At 44.0% G+C, this 17,413-nt stretch overlaps 1 protein-coding gene across 1 annotated transcript in view; it reads left to right on the plus strand.

Annotated features, from left to right (window-relative positions):
• Window positions 1-17,413, plus strand: part of LOC126481176 (voltage-dependent calcium channel subunit alpha-2/delta-3) — an 885,717-nt gene that overhangs the window by 533,030 nt on the left and 335,274 nt on the right. Inside the window, exon 7 of the mRNA XM_050104748.1 lies at window positions 6,559-6,669. Coding sequence (XP_049960705.1) covers window positions 6,559-6,669 — 111 coding nt within the window. The remainder of the gene's footprint in view (window positions 1-6,558; window positions 6,670-17,413) is intronic.

Below are 17,413 nucleotides of genomic sequence, written 5' to 3' on the forward strand. Positions count from 1 at the left end.
AAAGCCACATCGTCAGGTGAACATGTGATTAAAACATCAGACAGGAAAACCTCGAAATCTTCTTACCCAACATTCGTTGTCCATCAAAACAAAACACCGCTAAGAGACAGCATGCCATAGATTAAAAACTGTCAGATTCCAATTTTGAATGGGTCAAAAACAAATCATACCATAGTGATCTATTTATTGAATCTCCTTACCAATAGATCACTATGGTACGATTTGTTTTGGACCCATCCACTATATTGGAATCTGTCAGTTTTTAATCTATGGCATACTGGCTCTTAGCGTGTTTTGTTTTGATGGACAACAAATGTTGAGTAAAAAGATTCCGAAGTTTTCTTCTCTGGTGTTTTAATCATATGTTCACTTGAAGAAGTGGCTTTTAGTGGCACGAAACCGGTTGTGATCCAGTAATAAAGGACTAAATAGAGCTGAAGCGGTTATTAATACCCAAGATGCATGTTGTAATGTTTACTATCTGTTTACTGACTGTTGTACGTGTGGACGTGTATAAACCTGATATTGTATTGAATAACACAGAAGTCTCCGAAACTATTTGGACTAGGGCGTATGTCCATATGGAGCTTTTTGCTTCAAACGATCGTGCCTGTCATATCCCTGAATACCGACCATTCCTCCTGGGACATCCTATATGAGGGTAACGAATGCATTCTGACCGTAGGCATTCTGCCTGGAGCCTCTACACATATATACGTCCACCTTGATGCTGTACGCAAAACCGGGATTCGTCTGAAAAGACGACATGGTACCATTGCTGTGTCTTTAGCGTTGCCTTTGGAGGTGCACTATCGATGCTCCTGCTGTCGTGACAAGGGGACCTGCAACAGTATTCGCCACGCTGACTGTCCCTGAGCATACTTGTCTTGTTGCAAACAAAACGTTACCTCACTCAAGGTACTTGATGAGGCTACACGATCCTGCACGGCGGAGCGCACAGTACGTCTGTCCTCTGGTGCGCTAGTCACATAAGACCACTGCATAGCGTCGAACAGCATTGAGTATGCCAATAACCCCCCCCCCCCCCCGCGCAATCCAAAGATTCCCAGATCCCATAATAGCATGACACTCCTAGTATCCCCACACGCGCAAGCAGAAATACTGTGGAACCGGTAAACTGCAATATCGCTAGTTCAAGATCGTGTCACCGTCAGTTTCCAACGAGTGCTGGTAGATATTTCTCCTTCTTACATGAAGAATAACAAGATCTGTTCACAAACAACCAACATTCGTGCGAAATTTCAGAATGAGAAACCCGCTGCGCAATCTTTCCTTATGTACACAATGTAGAGGGCATTACTCCTACCTACACTCTGCTGTTGCACTGAAATACTAATAATTTACATATCCAAGCATGCAGTACACTTCGTGGCAATTTCAAGATTGTTTGCATGCCGCCTGTACGATGTTGCAGTTTTAACAGCCGACGATGTATAATGTACAAACCGATTTTTAAGTCATTGCTCAAATGACAGTCAAATGTTCACTTTTATTTATCTTTACACAGAAGTAGATTTTATAAGTGAAATTTGATACGTATTACAGTATATACGGGCAACAATGAAGATACTAATATTGAGCACGTTTCTCATTAACCCTGTTACGAGAATCCAGGTAAATCTGCGAGCATTAGTGGCCGTAGACAATGTGTCATATGGAGGTTTGGAACGTCCTGGAAGTGTGCACGGATAGCCGAAATGATTAAAACGACCGCTTGCTACAAGCGGGAAACCCTGGTTCGAGTCCCAGTCCAGCACAGATTTTCATGTGTTACCAATAGATACTCTAATACAGTTGATGTAAACATTATTCGCTATAGTGACTAATATTTAGAAAGTGAGAAGTTCTTACAAACTTAGACTATTGCTTATGAACAGTTGAACTGACGTAAACATTATTCGCTATAGTGACTAATATTTAGAAAGTGAGAAGTTCTTACAAACTTAGACTATTGCTTATGAACAGTTGCACTGAGAAAGCTCGTGCAAAGACTGAACGTTATACGAGGTGGAATCCAAAATTTTCGGGACTGGTGCTGCCATGTGGAAATTAGGAGTAGTAGATCTTTGCACCGCTAGGTGGTGAGAGCTGCATATCTGATGAGTCAGTGTGCGGAGTGGCATTCAGCTAGGAGGACGTGTTGCGTGTCCGCACTGATTTCTGTAGTACTCTGTGTTTGGTATGTGGCGAATTTACGATGGATCCGCGAACAGAACAGCGCGTGTGTATCAAATTCTGTGCGAATCTCGAGAAAAGTGCTACGGAGACCCTTGCAATCATTCAACAAGTGTTTGGCTGACAGAGCATGAGCCGTATTCGTGTGTTTGAGTGGCATGCTAGGTTCAGGGCCAGCCTTACAGACGTCGAAGATGATGATCATACTGGAAGGCCCGTTAGCCGCACAACGCCAGACATTGTTGCCAAAGTTCAACAATTGGTACATGCAGATCTACGTCAAACCGTTCAAGACCTTGCACATGAAGTGGGGACTGGTTATGGGACATGTCAACGAATGTCGACTGATGAATTCGGCATGCATTGTGTCGCTGCCAAATTTGTGCCAAGGATCTTGACTGCCGATCAGAAGGCACAGCACGTTGAAGTGTGCACGGACCTTCGTCAGACCACATCTCATGATCCAACCTTCTTGTCACGGGTTATCACTGGCGACGAGAGCTGGGGTTTACGGTTGTGACCCAGAGACAAAGCAGCAATCATCCCAGTAGAAGAGCCCGGGTTCTCCGAGACGCCAAAAAGCGAGACGGGTGAAGAGCAAAGTGAAGAGCATGATCATAGTTTTCTTTGATACCAAGGGAATTGTGAACAAAGAATTCGTCGCACCCAACCAAACAGTGAATTCTGCATTCTACTGTGACGTTTAGCGACGGCTCCTGAAAACATGTAGCGATGAAAGCCCGAACTTCAGCGTCAAGGGAACTGGCTGCTGCATCACGACAACGCGCCCTGTCACATGTCCTTGCTTACCAGGACCTTTTTGGCAAAAAAAAAAAAAAAAAAAGCAGCATGGCAGTTGTACCCCATCCACCGTACTCGCCAGATTTGGCACCTTGCTACTTCGTGCTATTCCCAAAACTGAAACTCAAGTTGAAAGGCCATCTGTTCGACACTCTAGAGAGGATTCAAGAAACATCGCTGGCGGTGATAAACACCCTCAAAGAATAGAACTTCCAGAAAACGTTTGACCAGTGGCAGAAGCGCTGGGACCGGTGTGTACGTGCGAATGACACCTACTTCAAGGCCGATGGTGACCATTAGTCCAAAGGTTTTCAACATATGGCAGCACCAGTCCCGAAAACTCCGGATAGCACCTCGTAGCCATACTCTCGTGTCACCCAAATCAAATTGCCATTCACTCTTCCAACGTCTGCTGTCCACGGGTTAGCTAAATCACACTAGTCAACAAGATTTTGTTGCATTGCTATCAGCAGTTATTCTTACCTAATTTAACGGTGCTGATTTCATGACTGAGGTCGTTTTTCTGAAACCTCCAGTTTCTTTTACAATCGCCCCATGTCAATATGTCATGTTTTAATTTTGAACTCATAAATTAGGGAGATGAATATTTGATTTAAATCTCTTAAAATTAGCTGGATAATACAAATTAAATTAAACTAAATAGAAATTAAGTAGAAACACAGTCTATGTCAATTCGGTAGTGCAAATTGAAACTCGTACCATCATGAAGATGCTTACAGTTAGATAAATGTGTTTCATACCTAACACACCCTATTGAGGCAGAAATTTTCGTCTCAAGCTCTTCCGTTTATGAAGTACTTCAGGGAGATCTCGGTAAATACTCCAGCAGTAATCAACCATCATGTTTCTCCCATCTCCCTTGATAGCGCTCTTCCATTGTCCTGAGGTCCTCAAGGAATGGTTCGCCTTGCTGGTCAGCGACGTCTCCTAAGTTGTCAGGGACTTTATTAAGATGACTCTATACGAAATGGAGTTTGACGCTCTCATTACATCCCAGGTCATGAAACGATGACAACATACCAGCTATGAGACTTTCACAGTCTACAGCTTTTTATTATCAAGAAAGTTTTCCATTACCGCCACGAATGATAGCCACGCAGCCCTTTCCTTGATGTTCATCTTTGCGATAAATCCTTCCTCAAGTTCAAGTGCCCGAATCTGGGTATGTTTAAGCATTTCTACCTTCATCTTCTCAAGGGACAAAACAGGAAGAGTCATTACTATATGTTGAAAACATTCACTGTCTGTATCCAGTGCTTTAACAAACTGTTCAATCATACCCAGTTTGATATGGACTGGAGGGAAAATTGTTTTTCTCGACTGACAGTTGGATCATTCACAACCTTTGGCATACCGGTTTGCAGATTCTCATGTTTGGTCCTCTCCTTCTTGTTCCAGTGTCTATCTTGTAGCCGGTGTTCCACATACAACGAAAGCAGGGCCACTTTGTAAATGCTCTATGTTGGTCTAGCAGCGAAATAACCATTTTGAGGTCCACCCATATTATTCAGTTATGCTTCTGTTATTTTAGTAGGTTAATCACAGTCTTCTTGTCATTGCGCTCTTCTCGTAAATATACAGAAAAATGACCTACTGGAACAGGTGTAACATACTTCAGACAGCGTTTTGAACTGTCTATAAATCATCTGGATTGTACAATGTAATCCCTAATTCCAGGAGAAGACCTGAGACATTATGCAAACACAAATATCTGTTTGCTTCTCTGAAATATGAAAGAAAGCTCCATTCCGCTTTCATTAATATGACACTTTTACAATACCACTCAGTCCACATTTTTGTTGCAGTCTAGAGATTAACACTTCAGCTGCAAATTTGGAAAGACCCAAATCACACACAGCGTCTTTCGGCTCCGACTGGTTAAGCTGATGATAAATTGAGGATTGTGAGGGATTAGTTGCTTTCCTCACCTGCCTCTGGATTTTTGTCGCTATGCGCATCTGCAGATGGAGTAAATCGTATAAAAACTGGGTGTAGTAGCTCATCAGAGAGCATATTAGGTCTGATTGCTGAGATTGTGTTATGGCCGTTTTTCGTACCAATTGCCTTAGTATTAGCGATACAATAGCAGCAGTGACTTGTGTGATCCGGTGGTTCTCATCAAGACATGGGGTTCTGATAGGTGAACCCTTACTCTTCCATTTCGTCCAATCACGCAGCATTTACTCATAATTGTGACTTGCAGTATGTGCGGCCCATGGTTTGTCTTGCTCGCCAAGAGTGCCATAGTATGTTTTATAACTGTGTCCCACAAATGATATTATATTGCGTCCTTCACGAATATAAGTATAGCACGCACAAATGTAAAAGAAACTTTCTGGATGTTTATTACATTGGAGTTTGGTCGTAGCTATGATGAAATGATATCAGATCTGAAAGGGAGAAGGACAGAGTATTACAAAACTGTCAATAATATAAACATATAGATAATTAGTCAAACCGCAAAAGGGCTGGAATGGAAAAGTTCGAATTTCATGAAAACGAGAGCAAGGAGAGCAAAACCGATCTCGTATTTGAAATCAGAAGATCAAAAACATTAATAATCAGTAATAAATTCTCTTGCAGTTGAGAGTTCGAAAAAATCAGTTGGTCAGTGTCAGCTACGACAAATTATATTTTCAGTGGGAATGCCACAGAACATGCATTCTGGTATAGTTAATAGTTGCATGTTCCACGGATCATATTTGCGATCTCCCGCTGTGATGTATAATTAATCATTTTACAGATATACTCATTCAATGAAAAGTAGGGCAATATGTCGACCATTCACGTGAATATCTTTTACATTAACTTTAAGCTAACTTTATGGTGAACATACAGTGATCTGTTTTAACTACGTATGTGTTTAAGCGTACACGCACACACACACACACACACACACACACACACACACACACATTCTTTATATGATTATACATTCAGAAATTCTATTATGTAGTTAAAGGAGTCCTCCAGGAGATGCGAGTTCATTTTTTATTTGAGACTGATTTTGTCTAGTAGCTGTTACACGTGTCACTTTCGCATATGCAGACTCGGCGCATTTAGAAAAATGTTGACCGAAATTAATAACCTGGTATAAAATTTTGTGATTCGTATCTAGAGTAAATACATAAATTAAAAGTCTTCGATATTTCTAAGAGGGTCAACAGGAATAAGGCGGGAATAAATAGTGACTGTGATAATATTCAAACGTCTTACCTGTTATTCCATCTGCTATTATGTAGAATGTAATCGTAATTTCTATACATCCACCTAAGAAAAAATTAAACATATAAATGTGTCAATTACAGTAAGTACCAAAACAAAAATTGCAAATTACAATTGTCTATTTACACATTAAATATGTGCTGTTCATACTTATTCTACATCATTTGCAGTCTGCCAGTGAGATGTTAGCGTTCTCGTTCTTTTTAATTGAAGCTTCACTTTCTTCGTGTTCATCGTAATTTGCATTTCGTTCACACATCTTCTACGAGTACCCCTGCAAAGTAAAACTAGTATCAGTCTAATTTTCTTTTTCAGGCGAACATGGAAAACATCAGAGAACTGAAAAACAACTTGGAGTCACGAAAATCGGAAAATATCGCCAATTTTTCGTCTGCACTGGTAACAGCATTTGACATATTACAGAGGGTAAGTGTTGCAGACATTCCACCTAACTACTTGCTACGTTATTTACAATTATCTCAGCTTACTTTCACTAGATTACCTGAGTGTGTCACTACACTAATTACTGTTACACTAGTTGTGGATAATATTATTTGGAATAGTTGAAAAATGTAAATTTACAAGAAATGTCTACTGAGATTTTATGAGACTGTTGGTAACTACGAGGTCTCCTATTTTTTTTATAAGTGCGGAACTCTGTTTATGGGGCAGTTGGTAACACTGTTATCAAGAGTGCTTCACGCGCTGTGTGTAAACATGCGCTCAGTCTAGGCTTGGCAGCCGTTGAGAATGGTGCTCCCGTTGGATGTTACCGCCAAGTGCGAATTACGCGCAGTTATTCGGTTTTTGAACGCAAAGGGCACTGCGCCGATTAAAATCCATCGCCAATTGACGGAAGTGTATGGTGAGACGTGCATGGATGTCAAAAATGTTCGCAACTGGTGTAGAGAGTTTGCAGCTGGTCGAACCTAAGGAGCGGGAGACCATCAATTTCTGAGGAGACAGTGTTGAAGGTTGAGCAAAGCATGTGTGAAGATCGGAGGATCACCCTGGATGATCTCTGCACGTTGGTTCCTGAGGTTTCCCGAAGCACCGCTCACAGAATTTTAACGGAAACATTGAGCTACCGGAAAGTGTGCGCAAGATGGGTGTCATGCATGCTGACACGCGGCAACGAGTTGATACTTCCCGCACATTTCTTCACCGCCTTGCAGCCGAACAGAACAACTTTCTGGACTCAATTGTCACGGATGACGAAACATTTGGCCGGAAAACTGCCACAGCGTCTACAAAAATGCATCGACAGAAATGGTGATTATGTCGAAAAATAGCTAAATGTCAAGCTGTAAACTGATGAAACCATTGTAGAAATAAACAGGCCTATGTACTTATAAAAAAAATAGGAGACCTTATTTTTGGGATTACCCTCGTATACAGGGAACCCGAAAACAGTTACGTGAACACACTGAAAATTGATCTCTGAAGTTTATAGACTAGCTTCCATTCTAGGAGAAAATTTTTAGAACCGTAATAAGTGGAAGATAGCTCAAAGACTCAAGTAGCTCAAATACACAGACTGCGCTCTTATATTAGCTGGAAGTGGGGCAACCATAGATATGTTGCGTAATATACACTGATGCGCCAAAACATGGTCACCACTGCTCACCACGAGACTGAATGCCAACTAGTGGCGTTGCAGGTGCTTGATGCGGTAATGAAAGTACATAAAAGGAGCAGACGAACTGGGAATCATTCTAGCGACGACATGGGCCGAAAATGAGGAAACCCCTGAAAAGGGGCCGATTATTAAACCCCGGCTTCTAGGAACGAGCATCTTGGAAATGGCGAAGCTCGTCGGCTGTTCGCATGCCACTATGATGAGCATCTGTGGTTGAAAGATGGTGAGACCACGAGTGCGGATGAGGTTTCTGGACGTCGACGCCTCTTCACTGAACGGGATATGTGGAGCCTTGACCGCTCTATATAGCAGCCTCTGGCGGATCTGACGACAGTTTACAGGTATAGTGCGTGTACAAGTGTTTCGAAGCACATCGTTAGCGCACATTTGTGAACATGATACTCCGCAGCTGACAACCACAATATGCTCCTATCTTGACACAACTACACTGTTGTAGTGGGCACGGGATCGTGAAGACTGGACCGTGGATCAATGCCGACGTGTCACCTGATCGGATGAATCACGTTTCTCATTAGACCAGATCGACGGTCGGATTCAGATACACTGTCATCCAGGCTACTTGCTGCTCGAAGCATGTGCCGCATCATGGAGGTTGGTCGATGAACGTGTACAGCACCAAGGACACAGGATACTATGGCCAATATTATCGTATGGTGGACATTCCCAGGGGTTTCCATGAGACCTGTGGCAGTGACTGAATGCACTATGACGCCCGTGGACTATGTGAGGGTTATTGGAGACCACCTGCATTCTTGATATCTTCCCCGCCAGCGATGATACCTTCCATTTTTTAAACTGTCGGTGTCACAATACCAAAGTCGTGCTACAGTGATTTGAGGGACGCGGTAGTGAACTTATTTTGATGTCTTTGGAACAAATTAGCTTGTCTGAACCAACTGGAACACACCTGGAACGCTATCGGCACCGCTCCACCCCCTCAAACTACTTGCTCGTAAGTTACGGTGACTACGTGACCTGTGCATAGATTTCTGGAGCCACATACCTCTGCAAGCGGAATCGCCGTTGTCTTGCGTTCCAAAAGTGGACCAACCCACTTTTTAATCAAGCGGTCATAATGTTCTGGCTCATCAGTGTACGACATCCTTATCATCCAGTGGAAGCAAAGATGGTGTCAACAGTGTCTACTGGTGGTTTGGATGTGTTACCACAAACAGCAGAAAAAGCGCTGAAAATATACGCCGTTGTGGGCATCGTAGCCGGCCGAAGTGGCCGTGCGGTTAAAGGCGCTGCAGTCTGGAACCGCAAGACCGCTACGGTCGCAGGTTCGAATCCTGCCTCGGGCATGGATGTTTGTGATGTCCTTAGGTTAGTTAGTTCTTAGTTCTAGGGGACTAATGACCTCAGAAGTTGAGTCCCATAGTGCTCAGAGCCATTTGAACCATTTTGTGGGCATCGTAATGTGTCGCCTGAAGTGAGAAAACTTAATTCACGTGCTACGAGCCAAAGTAGCAGACTGAGCTCCCGAAACAGGTGCCAGCCTTTAGCTAAGGAACCACGGTCACACAAGACAACAGCGTGGGCTGGGCCAGCTACCGCGACTTGCATCCGCGCCGTGACCACGCCGTGGGTTAGAAGCACACGCTACTACATCGTGTCGGCCACATAGAACGAGAGCATTTGAAACGACACCCCCTCCCCCCCCTCTGCGTGCGGTGGTAGTTGCGGAGGAGAAATCCGCCATCGTGACCCGCGTTCCACGCCCTGTCTCTGTCCACCCCCCTCCCTCCCTCCCTCCCTCCATCTGTTTGTCCTCCTCTTTCCTTTCCGTTCTCCATGTCCATTTTCTCCCGTAGCTCTGTCCATACCATCTTCCTCTCCACCCTTTCTCTGACCTTGTACCTTGTTCAAAGTTATTGCAAATTCACGTTCTGCAGTAGTATTCTAATCACAAGCCGATAAGTCATAAATACAACTTTCTGTTTTCTGTGGAAATCTTCTGCGAGGAAGAAAACAAAACAGCACATTTTTGCACATACAATTTATGTTTAAAAATTTGTATCGTGACAGAGAACATACTTGGGAGAAACAATTTGTGTATAAATGCTCCGCTGACATATATACATATAGGGTGAAGAAAAATTCGCGCACTCGGACTTCGCGGCGCGGTTCCTCACATGCCAGTGATACAAAAATGTCTCTCACAAAATTTAGTCCTGCCCATGTTTCCACTAGTAAATGGACGCTAAAGATTGGCAATTTGGCAACACTGTAATCACATGTACGTTAACTACCTCCGTCAGTGCTGTCTAGTTTTGCAGTGGACGGCCTTTAACGTTAGCATGCAGGAGATCGAGGGTTCGATTCTGGATCCAGATGTATTTGTTTGTGTTTGCCAACTTCATTCTGCCAAATAATACTGCAGTATAGACCGTTTCTTAAGCCACATGTATCCGACATTTACATTGTTCATGTTTGGAAATTGCACATTGCTAGCCCTACCTTCAACGTAAGGTCATAACGAAACGTAATGGGTGGGACCATTGGGGGAGAGTACACAGAAAACAGGCATGGAATCTAGTAGATGGAGTGGTGAACAATTCGCGCCCACGACGTGCAGAAGGCTTCTTTAAAGGCTGACCAGTGACAGCGATTGTACTTCCACTTCTGTGTTCGTGGTATGTAAGTGCAAATAGGCTTAAGACGATTAAGACACCAGATGCCATACCATGCAAATAAAAAGAAATATCCCTCGACCCAGAATCGAACCTTGGACCTCCTTTGTGTTCACCCAAAGTGCTATCCAATGCACAGCACTGCTACTAGATGCTGCCAGAGGTAGTTAGGTTACATACTCGTATAATTACAGTGTTGCGAGATTGCCCATCTTTAACCTCCGTTTACTGCCGGAAAATATGCGCAGGACGAAATTTTGTGAGAGACATTTTTTTAATGCTAGTACTTGAGAAATTGCGCTGCAATGTCAGAGTGCTCGAATTTTTCTACTTCAAATTTTTACATATTTTCTAGTAAATGTTTGGACAAACATAAGCTAAACATACACTCATACACACACACACACACACACACACACACACACACACATATATATATATATATATATATATATATATATATATATATATATATATATATCTTATGTGTAGCTTATGTTTGTCCAAACATTTACTAGAATAATACGTAAAAAATTTGAAGTACACCGGTCGAGCATTTTTGAGATTTTTGGTAACAATATTTCCTCTTTATGTCTTTATATATTACATATATACTCATATGGTAAAAGATATATAGCCTATTGTCCGTCTGAATGATCATAACAGTATCACGTAAAATTTTAAGTAAATCTGTCAAGAACTTCTCGAAATTTTTGGTAACAACGTTTTCCCTTTATATATTAATATTTATTTATGTATTACAAATATTTAAAAACAGGTAGATAAAAAACGTGCATGTTCGAAAGCAAAATTGTGTTAAAATTTCACGTCAATCGAGTGGCTACTTTACGAGTTTTCCGAGCACAAATATACGCAAACTGATATTTTATATATAAAGATCTTGGTGTACCCATCACTACCAACTTGTTATAGTATGTTTTATTATTACAGCATGTAATGTAATCGGAACACTTTAAACTAAAAGTCGATATTTATGTATATCCAGGATGACATTTAAGCATAGACTTTTTAAGCTGGTGCATAAGATCCCACACCAGGAGAGGAGTTTGCAACACAAAATTTTAAAATAAAAAAAAGTGAAGCACACACAACAGGAGGAGAAAACGAAATGAAATTTGCCTCGTCAAAAACGTATGCGATGTTATTTCAGTGATTACAGTATCGAGCCAAGGCAGTTAATAGATACACGTGCGGTATATGGACTTCTCCTCCTGAAAAATGGCAACGACACTGTTATATGAAAGGTAACAAATGAGGACGCAGGATGTCCGTGACGTAATGTCGTGCCGTCAGAGTTCCCTGAAGTACTACCAGCCGTTACCCGAAGTAGTGCACGATGGCTTCACACACCACGACGGCAGGAATAACACCGTTGTGTCTCTCCAAAACATTCGAAGGATGGGACCAATTCTCCAGGTAGCCGCCATACTCGCCAACAATGGTCATCTGCGGCAGGGCAGCACCGCTGTTCGTCGCTGAACACAACGCGAACGTCTTTCATCAGCAGTCCATGCATTCCGGTCATGGCACCATTCCAACTGCAGCCGTTTGTGTTGTGTCATAATGGCAGCCTACTTATGGGACGGTAACTCCTTAGTCCGGCTCCTGCTGGTCTCTGAGTAACGGTGCGGGGTAGCTAAGAATATTGCAGGGAGTATATTGCTTGTTCCCTAGTGGCAGACACGGATGTGAAGGGGTTCCCTGTCGAGTCAGACGTGGTCAGCTTGAACTCGACTACGCTCACTTCCCATGCATTCCAACGCAGGGCTAATGTCACATCCGTACGCCTCACAGATCTGGATATTGCACGATCTGACCAGCCAGACAACTGCAGACGCACAACGGGGTCCCCTTCAGATTCTGTCAGGTGCTGATAACGCTGACTCACTTTGGTACGCGGCATCCCGTGTCCTTCACAGCGATCGTTCATCTCACGCTCTTAACGCCCTTACATACCGTGCCATGCCTGGTAATAACATTAAACAAAATGGTTCAAATGGCTCTGAGCACTGTGGGACTTAACTGCTGAGGTCATCAGTCTCCTAGTACTTAGAACTACTTAAACCTAACTACCCTAAGGACATCACACACATCCATGCCCGAGGCAGGATTCGAACCTGCGACCGTAGCGGTCGCGCGGTTCCAGGCTGCAGCGCCTAGAACCGCTCGGCCACACCGGACGGCAGTTTGAAAGGGATATCGTTGTCGTCTCTGTACGGCCAGCTGGTAGAACGTGCTAGTTCCAGATTTTTGGAGCCTTCTGATGTGACAATGACCCGATGCTGGACTGCATGGCAACGTGAGGGCAGGCATATTCATCGTAGAGGTTCCGGTCGACGAGGTCTGACCAGTACGAGCTAGGATCACCGTACTGTGTACCAAGCACACAGTAACTCTTTTATATATGCACCTGACATCCGAGAGTAAGTGATGGACTCCACGCAACATCATCCCACACCATTGGTCTGAGGCTAGTAGCCGTCTCATGTGTAAGCCGCTATTGGCGCCCCAACACAAACGGCTGCATTTGGGGGTGGTGGTGTGACCAGGAAATATGGACTACCGACGAATGGCGTCTCATTTTCAACGATGAATTGTGGTCCTGCACTACCGCGGATGACCATCGTCGACGAGTATGCCGGCAACCTGAGGAGAGGTCCCCCTCTGTATTTTGAAGTGGCACAACGTAGTTGCTCCTAACGTCATGGTGTGAGGAGTCTTCGGAAATGACTGCGGGTCACGATTGGTGGTGATTGTGGAACTCTGACGTCCCAACGGTACATCACGGACATACTGCGTCCTCATATGTTACCTCTCATGAGACTGTATCATAGCGTAATTTTTCAACCGGACAATGCTCGTCCACAGTACTTCCCTGGCCAGCAAGCTCTCCAGATCTGTCCTAACTTTGACGTCAGCTCAGTCCCAGTGCCAGTATCCAGCATTTCGAATACCAGTTACAACAGTTAGGGGATATAACGGCTTTATGAAACCCTTTCCAAACGAATCAGTGCATTTATTCAGGCCAGAGGACGTCACAAGCCACCGTAATAAAAGAAGCTGCCTCAGTTGGAGGTGAGTAGTTTTTCAGTTAGTTTCGGCCGCTACTAGCAAACTGAAGCAAGCAACAGGTTGTGGTCTGGCAGCTCCAGTTGACGCTGTATGTATTCGTTTCTGAATAAGAGCGTGGTGGCAACGCTGTTGGTGGCCATATTGATGTGCAGCAGAATATTTCCACAGAAGCAGTGGATATGAGAAATTACTGAAACGGGCCTCGATCTGTATGCCTAAAACTAGACATAGGTAGCTCTCTGCAGTTACAGATAGATTAAAGCCGTAGCTAACAGCAGAATTTCATCTATCTGCCATTTCCCCGCACCGTAGATTTTATCACACAGGGGCTCGTAGCAACAATGCTTTTAGTCGAAGGTGCATTCGTGTTGCCTGGCTTAGAGAGGTATTGCAAATAGTTTCTACGTAAATACCAGACTTTCAAGCGTCAAGTCACAAAGCGCCGAGGTTCCTTTGTACCACCCAGCCAACATTTCGCAAATGTGCGCATGCACGTAGTGGGCACGTTACCAGTATCGGAAACCTTCATTGTGTAACATTAACAGGCCGCTATACATCCCGATCGGAAGTTTTTACCAATAACTTCCACAGAAGGATGCGTCGTATCCCAGATCGCACGGACGTTTCCGAGATATGCTCACACAAAACAGCTGACTAAAGAAAACAGTTTGTTCAAGACTTTAATGCTGCTATTGGTAACGAAACCCATTCGCACGAATGTATATCACCCAGCCATTAACCGCACTGTACAGCGCGTTCAAAACACAGCGCTCAGGTGCCCCGCCATGAAAGACTGGGTCGAGCAGCTGCTGTTGAACTTTTTGGGATCGCATGCGTCTTTTAAAAGAGACTTAGACACTTTGACAGGCGAGGTGCTATACGGTCAAACACTACCTCTATCAAGTGAATGTTTAAGGAATATGTCACAGGGCAGCTGCGCGTTCAAGTGCGGCGATGACGACCAATCACGATCGCTTACAGCACACAAAAAAGCACCGGAGATACGATGCTTTACATACGAAGGGTATAACTTTTTTTAAATTATCTACTCGGAAAAAAATCAAACTACATCTGTGAAATTTGCTGGTGGTGTTACCCTTCTCTGTATAACCGCCCTACACGGCAGGAAATCATTTCCGACCACGGATGACTTGGCGAAACCTTGGTTTTAGACTGCATATACGCTGTTCTAGAAACGTTACACCTCGAAATTCACCTCATAGTCATTCTGGAAATGCCTGCCGTCCAAGGCAAGAAAAAGAAGGCACTGTGTGCCATATCAGGAGAATATGGGGAGTGAGAAAAAATTGGATAGCCCAAAAAAGCAGCATATGTGATTGTGACCCGTGCAGAATCAGTTGGGGCGATATCATAGAGCGATAAAAACCCCTCGGATAGGTTTCCGCGGCACTTTGTCTGGACGGTCTGCTGTAATATCGCCAGGAAATTTCTGGGGTTTGCTCCTGTGACGATTTGCCTCTTGCGAGTGCAATCTGTTTGCAGCACACCATGTCAGTCTCACCATGTGCGATGATGGTTGGGTCCTGACTTTCTTCGGCAGTAATGAATGAATGCCCCCGCTGCTGAGTTTGTTCCTTCCTCTCCAGGACACAGTGATACAAATACACTTAAAGACAAAAAACGACGCACCTCGAAGGAGTTACGCAAATTGGTCTCTAATTGATATTCCTACAGATAACAAAGGAAAACGCAAAACTGTAAACTCTGGCTGCTGATGGATGGATGTGTGATGCCGCAACGCAATTTCACCGCGCAGCTCGTAAGAATAGTAAACAGGAGACATGTTGATACCAGGCCATAAAATTTTTGAAAATTTCATTTTGTGTTCACACCTGGACGGTAACTATGCCTCACAAGCAGCCGTGTGAACAATATCCGCAGATATCAGCATTTTGGAGAGGACGTGTTGTTGCGCTCAAAGAAGCCGGTTGGAGTAATCTGCGAATCGCTCGACATCTGAATCGGAGCAATGCCAATATTTGACAATGTTCAGGAATAGGTGACTCATGGCCGAACAAAGCGTCAAGAAGGAAGCAGTCGAGATAGAACGACTGCAGAACGTGAGAACCGAGCAATCAGAGAGGCACTCAGAGTCCCAGAGTCATCATTATCATCATCCGACGTGCAACTGGTGCTTCAGTGACAACGAGGACCATTAGTAGGAGGCTCAAAGAAACGTGGCTGAACTCACGGTGCCTCTAGTGCCTGCTACCATTGACCTCTGCCCACCAACAAGCCCGTTGGCCGTGGTGTCGAACACATTCGGCCTGGAATGTCACTGACTGGACTAAAGCTGCCTTCAGCGATGTGTTCCGCTTCGATTACCAGCGAAGACGTGTCTGGAGACGCCCCGGACAGTAATGGGATACCAACCTGACTGTCGGCCACCGTACAGCCCAACAACCAGGAATAATGGTCTGGGCTGCCAATTCTTTTCATGTAGAGACCTTTGGTTGTCGTCCTCAGCACTCTTCCAGCACAGCCCCCGTCGACGGTATTCTACGCACCTTTTTGTTGCCCTTCACGGCAAACCATTCTGGGCTTACATTTCAGCAAGATAATGTCAGCCCGCACTTGCCGAGAGTGTCTACCGCTTGTCTTCGTGCTTGCCAAACCCTACCTTGGTCATCAAGGTCGTTGGATCTCTCAATAACTGACTGAGTATAATGGGCAGGGTCCTCCAACCTTCTCGGGATGTTGACGATCTAATGCGCCAATTGGACAAAATTTGACACGATATACCTCAGGAGGACATCAAATAATTCTGTCAATCAATGCCAAGCCACAAACTGTTTGTATAAGGGCCAGAGATGGATCGAAGGCTCATTGACTTGCTCAGTACCTGAAGCCCTGTCTCTTGAATCAATCATTCATTTTTTCTGAAAATGTAATAATTTGTTTGACAACATGTGCATCACATAAACTAATTACCATCTCATTCGGATAATTCCTTCGTGGTGCATCGTTTTATTTGTCTTAAATTGTAGTACCCGTCCATGGAGATTCAACAGACACAGCTGCTGCTTCGGTTCGGTGGGCCTTTTGAATAGCTGTGAACAGTCGCAGAATCAAGCAGAGGAGCATGGTACGTTTGTCGTGTTGTAAATGTCGTGCAAGATGTTCAAAACTGATCCATCATTTATTCTCACTTTTTCCACTATCGTCTTGATTGTGTTGCGCCAGTCTTCCAGCACCAGGACTTCTCTTGAGATTCCAGAGAGATGCTCTGTTACTTCGTATTTTGCCATTCAGGCTTACTGGACAACTCTGGAAACGTCTGTGCTACCTAACTGTGTATGGTTGCCGTACAATTCCACCATCTCAGCATGAATCGCTGTACCGTCATTATACTTTAAACGTAGAAATCGAACTGCCGCACGAGACTCCCCTTTATCAATGGGAGGCACCGTTTTGTTTCTGAGTCATCAGTCTTCTGACTGACCTGTGCGGCCCGCCACGAATTTCTCTCCTATGCCGATCTCTTCGGGTCAGAGTAGCACTCACACCCTGCGTTCTCAATTATTTACTGGATGTATTGCAATCTCTGTCTTCTCCTACAGTTTTTACCGTCTACAGCTCCCTTTCGTACACTGGAGATATTCCCTGATGTCTTAACACACTTCCTTATCCTCGCGTCCCTTCTTCTTGATAGTGTTTTCAAATGCTCCTTTCTTCGATGATTCTGCGAAGAACCTCCTGATATCTTATCTTATCAGTCCATCTAATTTTCAGCGCTCTGCTGCAGCACCAAGTCTCAAGCGAT

The sequence above is a fragment of the Schistocerca serialis genome, chromosome 5 (assembly GCF_023864345.2).
Source record: "Schistocerca serialis cubense isolate TAMUIC-IGC-003099 chromosome 5, iqSchSeri2.2, whole genome shotgun sequence".
In the NCBI taxonomy this organism is placed as follows: Eukaryota; Metazoa; Arthropoda; class Insecta; order Orthoptera; family Acrididae; genus Schistocerca; species Schistocerca serialis.